Source organism: Amblyomma mixtum, chromosome 5, assembly GCF_055824585.1.
Source record: "Amblyomma mixtum isolate Tamu chromosome 5, ASM5582458v1, whole genome shotgun sequence".
Lineage (NCBI taxonomy): Eukaryota > Metazoa > Arthropoda > Arachnida > Ixodida > Ixodidae > Amblyomma > Amblyomma mixtum.
The window spans coordinates 102,461,764-102,467,763 of record NC_143016.1 but is presented as its reverse complement, the minus strand read 5'-3'; the positions used below and the strand labels follow the sequence as shown (position 1 = coordinate 102,467,763).

Genomic DNA, 6,000 nt, shown 5'->3' with positions numbered 1-6,000 from the left:
AATTTATCAGATTTAAAGGATAAATATGCACATTTGGTAGCGCATATTATGGGTTGCGACGGATGCGAGGCACGATTCAGTCAGACTAAGATTCTTGGCAAAAGCGCAGATAAGAAGGCACGTGAATGTCTGGAGGCTTTTAACATAAGAAAACTTGGCAATAGGTGTGTCAGCACCCCATCTGTTTCACTTTTTTCATCCGAGTTCGAATTCTTAGATGCCGCCCTTAAATAATCTTTGTTAACTTTTTGTTTTTGCTACCGCTTGCTCATGTGTGCTCGCTGTGATGGTCGCTTTGATATCTTTACCTTTCCTGCCCTCCTCCCTCTTTTTCAGTGAAACTTCGCCATATAAAGGCGCTGCCATGGTTTCAATAAAATTAGTTGTGAGTTAGCGCTTTGTGTCTCGTCCTTGTCTTTTCGTGGTTTGCATGCTCTGGCGCTATTTTCTTCAAATCAAGGTTTTCTAATGCCTTAAGCACTTTTAAATTCCACCGGTCCCCGTGTGACGTAGCCATCTTTTTGAACAATCCGGAGTTTCTAGACACAACGCTGGTGGACTAGGCTTGATTGCATATTTGATTGTTTTCTCTGAAGGCAGGCAACGTTTCCATATTAGTGTGGTGCGGAAAAAGGTGGCATACTCGCCGGCATTGAATGAAGTATTCTTAGTATTGTGGGAATTAATGTTGCTTTGGGAAGGTGAGGGGATGGCTTGGTGGGGTACTCGTATTGCTCGGAAAAACGTGCGTGAAAGCGCATTTACTGACAAGCACTAACTTTAGGAGGCCCAGTTGAGGTACTACGAATTGCGTTCAACATGTGTAGGTGCCTTCCCGACTGACCTTTGCAGTTAGAGTATGTTGCTGAGTGTTTTCTGATTGCCCGTTGTCCGTGAGTTCGTACCATGTCTCTTCCCTTCTTATACCTTGTTGTCAACTTCTTCGAGTCCATTTTCTTCGTTTATGTTCGCAATGACGGGACGGCTGTCTAGGGGCACCTGCAAAATCTATCCTCTGTTGATCATGATGAGGTGGTTGTCATAGAGACGTCTGCGAAATTCACCGATTCCCTTTCCTCCGTCTCTGTTGAAGGTGGTGCCATAGGGGCATCTGCAGAATTTAGTAATTCCATTTCCTCCATCTCTGTTTACCATGACTAGGTGGCTGCTATAGGAGCATCTTCAAAATTTATCGATTCCATTTAATCGATTTCTGTTTACTGTGACGAGGTGGCTGTCATAGGGGCATCTGCCGATTTTATCGATTCAATTTCCTCTATCAATGTTTACCATGACTAGGCGGCTGTCATAGGAGCATCTTCAAAATTTATCGATTCAATTTCCTCCATCGCTGCTTACTGAGATGACGTGGCTGTCATAGGGGCATCTGCAGACTTTATCGATTCAATTTTCCCCATCTATGTTTACCATGACTAGGCGGCTGTCATAGGAGCAACTTCAAAATTTATCGATTCAATTTCCTCCATCTCTGCTTACTATGATGACGTGGCTGTCATAGGAGCATCTGCAGACTTTATTGATTCAATTTCCTCCATCTATGTTTACCATGACTAGGCGGCTGTCATAGGAGCAACTTCAAAATTTATCGATTCAATTTCCTCCATCTCTGCTTACTATGATGACGTGGCTGTCATAGGGGCATCTGCAGACTTTATCAATTCAATTTCCTCCATCTGTGTTCACTATGACGACGTGGCTGTCATAGGAGCATCTACAGACTTTATCGATTCAATTGCCTCCATCTTTCTTTACCATGACTAGGCGGCTGTCATAGGAGCATCCTCAAATTTTATCCATTCATTTTCCTCCATTTTTGCTTACTATGATGACGTGGCTGTCATAGTGGCATTTGCAGATTTTATCAACTCCATTTCATCGATATCTCTTTATTATGACGAGGTGGGTGTCGTAGGAACATCTGTAAATTTTATCGATTCGATGTCCTCCATCTCTGCTCACCATGACGAGGTGGCTGTCACAGGGAGATCTGAAAAATTTTCGACGACACTTCTTAATTCCTCCTGTTTTAATGAGAAAGCATTAAAATAGTCTCATCACGAGAAAAGCCTGCGTCCTTTGTGTGTGTACTCGCAGACAGTACAGAAAATCCCAGAGATGGCAAGCAAAATATGGCGACCTGATCAACCAGCCGCAGGACGCGCACAGCAAGCTAAGCTTCGCCATTTGAGGCAGCCGTACAAATGTCGTACGTCTATATATACCCCTTCAGGCTGGCCTCAATGTGGCGCCAGTTTTCCTGACTATATTCGTACCAAAATTGTGATGGCAACAGTTTGTCGTACAGCGTTCCGCAAGGAGTGGTATGGTTTCTCGTTGCGTATAGCTCACATGTGCTAGTAAACTTAAAGACTAGCTTGCGACAGGGATTTGAACCGACGACAAATGCTCCTTCAATTGCATGCCTTCCCAGTCTTTTGCAAGAAAATTGTGCTGCAACCGCTTGTCGTACAGCGTTGCGAGTTGTGTCATACGCACGCGTATGTGTGTGGGTGGTGTCATACCTGGCGGCATTGTCAATTTTTTCATCGCGTCGATTTCGTTTTGGTGTCATCGAGGCGCGCTTTCGCATTCCCACGTATAAGCAGCCTCGAGTGTTTCTGCCGAATTTTTCGTTTCTTGTCATATGCGGGGATCATACTGGGGGTGCTAAGAGGCAGGCGAGATCAGCCTTACATTCATTCTGTGCTCGAATGCTCTGCCTGTGTTTGAGGATAAAAAAAAAAGAATTTGTATCTATTGTGTCGCATCACCTGTGTACATGAATAGGGTTTTTGAGTGTGCCTGTGTCTTCGTGAAGAGCGCGAGACATTGTTGAGCAAAGATAGGAGGTGGAATCTGACACTGGACAGTCATTCCCATTGTGTTCCCTCAGGCATCGCGGGCTTAGGAACGCGCTGTAGCAAAGCTACTCCTGACGTTTTTAAAGGACACTTACTTTCTGAGCATCCGCAGGGAGATGGTTATAATGCGCACAGTTGTTTTACTACGTAAACAGTACCCCTGTCACAATGCGAAAAAGCTGACGTGTTCCTGCCTGTCTCTAATCTAGGAGAGTGAAGCCGCCACTCTTCGAAAGCGCCATCCAACAGCAACCTCCCCACCGCACCCTCCTAGCTGGGGGGCTAGCTAGGACCCAGAATGACGGATGTGAGATCAGTACGAAAAGCGGTATACTATTAGGGTTATACGGGAATGACAACGGCCGTGCTTGGCCTATGTATTTTCCTTCTCGGCATGCCAGGTGCACGCTGAAAGGCGAGGTGAGGTGGTTTTTTAGACTGTGGTCTTTCAGGCAGTTGGGCTTCACGAATGTATGTTCCTCCCTAGCATGTGAGGGGGGCCGTGAAACTCAAGAGGGTTCGGTGGTTCAGGCTATGGTATTTCAGGAACTATCTGCGATTCTTTTGGAAGGCGGCTCGCTCTTTTCGGGCGCTGTAGTTCAGGGGTCAGAGCGAAGGGTCGGGCTCGGACAGATTTTCATGAGCGAGTGCATAACCATATCGCACCAAGCGATGCTTTGATGTCCACAGACCCGATTGAGAGATATATAAAGGCAATTAAAATCGAAAGAGGCTTTCTTAGCCGTGGTCGTGGCATGCTACTTTCCGCCAGCTGTGCGCTGCAAGAATACGCTTAATTACGGACCGGACAAGTTTGAAAAGCGAGTGCTAGACGACCACGCCCAAGCGCTGAGTTATTCCGACTTTGTCTAGAGCGGGCAGGGAAGCTTAAGCGCGTAAAATTTTTTCTTTTAAATGAAAGAACCCCTCAGCCACTCATTAGCACGAGTGAGACATACTGCATATATAAAGTAATTTTTGTCAGGTAGTTTAGAAATAAAGAAGCGCCGCAGTAGCACTGTCTACCTGCTATCCATAACGGCCGGTGAATGGAGTGTATCTCGTGCTTTTGAACGGCGAGCAAAATCTTATCGTCTATTGCCGAACAAACGTACTGGAGGAACCGGTGCCTTCCGGAGGCGGTTTCCTGCTTGCCTCATGTTCTTTTTGCAAGGCCTTTCGCTGTCCGGCGAGCTAAGCGACTGGCCAGGGCCGTCGCTTCAAAAATAGAGCACAAAATGCGCATTCGAGAAGGAAGACAAAAGCGCTGCCCCAGCCGATGACGGCAGCGAAGCGATATCTACGGCAAAGTCCGCGACCGGACGGAGGAGGGGGTGATCGTGCTTGCTTGCCCGCAGACAATGAGGCCTTGTGTGTTTACGCCGCGCCCGGCAAATTCGTATGTGCGGCTCCGCGCGTGCGTGCGTGAGGGCGGGCAAAGCGACTGACTGCGGCCGGCTATCGCATCGGCCCTGCCGATGACGCACTACTGGTCGCCGTTGCCATATCGTAGCGAGATTCGCGCGTAGCCATCACACAGACGCGCGCGGCTACAGGGAGTAACGGTGGCTGAGGAAGGTAGCGCTTCCCAGCGTACGCTTCAGAGGCGCTCGCCGCGGCACCGTTGCGTAGGCCTCCACTCAGCGCCGACCGCATCGCGCAAGGCATCCTTTGACGGCGTATGGCCAGGAGTGAACAAGGCTGGAAGCGATGACGAGTGCCGTGGTGCGGAGAGCGGGGCTACCTTCACAGGCCCTGGGCTTCGGCGGCGTGCCGCGGTTGAGCAGCAGGCGCCGGCGTCTGGTCTGGCTCGTTCCCGTGTTCGTGATCGTCCAGGTGCTGTTCTTTCAGCGAGGGCAGGATGCATCCGCCGCGGCACACAGAGACGTCGGAGAGCACCTGGTGTCGAGTAAGCTTCTTTACTCTGTTTGCTGTTTTTCTCCTGCGGCTGTATTCGGCACTCAAGGATCACGCTGAACTCAGCTTACTTGAACTATTCCGAGTGGCTATACCGAACCGCTGATTTTAAGAACGACGAACCGAGTATTGTTTGAATAATTTCCCTCTTGGCACTGACACTTGAACGTCACCGCTCACTTATGGGACCAGCTATATGCTGCTGCTCAATTCTAAGTATTGCTTAGTTCTGGATTTTCGTTATGTCGTGGAATGAGCCTTAATACTATGCTCGGGAAGGAAAATAAATAATTTGGCCATGGAAACTTACGGCATGCAGCCTGATGCAAAGGGAGATCGGCGTATGCAAAGAGAGAACTAATACAGATTTTCGGCTTCACTTTCATGCCACAGGTGCGCGGTGATATATGTTTGCCCGGGTGCAGCAGTTTTAGCGATCTGTCATTCCATTATTGCGCATAAGTTGTGCTAGCACAGGAAGTCTTGCTAGAAAGTACGAAAAACAAAAACTTAAATGAAAAAAGACACACTTAGTGATGTGGTCACTCGCGTTTTATTTTAGCGCCTGTCCTACACAGCGCTATCGCATCGTATCCTGCATGGATTCTTGAAGCTTAAACCTGTTCACATTTATCAAATTCGGCAGAGCCTGAGGGCAACCACGCTGGTATAGAACTGTTATAAATGCTGCAATTTTTCTTTTCTTTGGTAAGACACTTAGAATCCGCCGACACTTTCACGCTTAGCTATTTATTCATCGATGGGCCTTTCAAGTTACGTCGGTGTCGCATCGAAAGCTCTGTGTTCTCGTATGGCTACAGATAAAACGGCCGTTTTGCTGAGACTAGTGCAATAGTGTAATCTATACTGGTGAACAGCGCAAAAAAGGCGGGACAACTGAATGCATACCAACTCGCCCAGATTTCAGCCTTACTAAATGTAATAGATCTAGATAAGTACGGAAAGTGGGGTATGCAGGGTAACCCTTCCTTTGCACAAGCTACGCTTAGTAATTGGCAAATTTGATTCTGATGCTTGCTCAGCCCTCTTGCGTTAGGGCAGGTAATATCGCTAGCCAGGGCTACATTATATCACCTTATCGGGAGAAGCACTTTCTCTGAATCGATTTTGGGCTATCAGGCCGTCCTCTGGACTGTAGCAGATTAATCGGGTACGTTACGAAAGGACGAGATATATGTTC

General features: G+C 47.7%; 1 protein-coding gene across 1 annotated transcript in view; it reads left to right on the top strand.

Annotated features, from left to right (window-relative positions):
• The first annotated feature begins 4,385 nt into the window (after window positions 1-4,385).
• LOC149343220 (sodium/potassium/calcium exchanger 5-like) overlaps window positions 4,386-6,000 on the top strand; it is a 30,876-nt gene continuing 29,261 nt past the window's right edge. Inside the window, exon 1 of the mRNA XM_089545768.1 lies at window positions 4,386-4,791. Within this exon, the coding sequence (XP_089401894.1) occupies window positions 4,593-4,791 (199 nt within the window). The 5' untranslated portion in view covers window positions 4,386-4,592. The remainder of the gene's footprint in view (window positions 4,792-6,000) is intronic.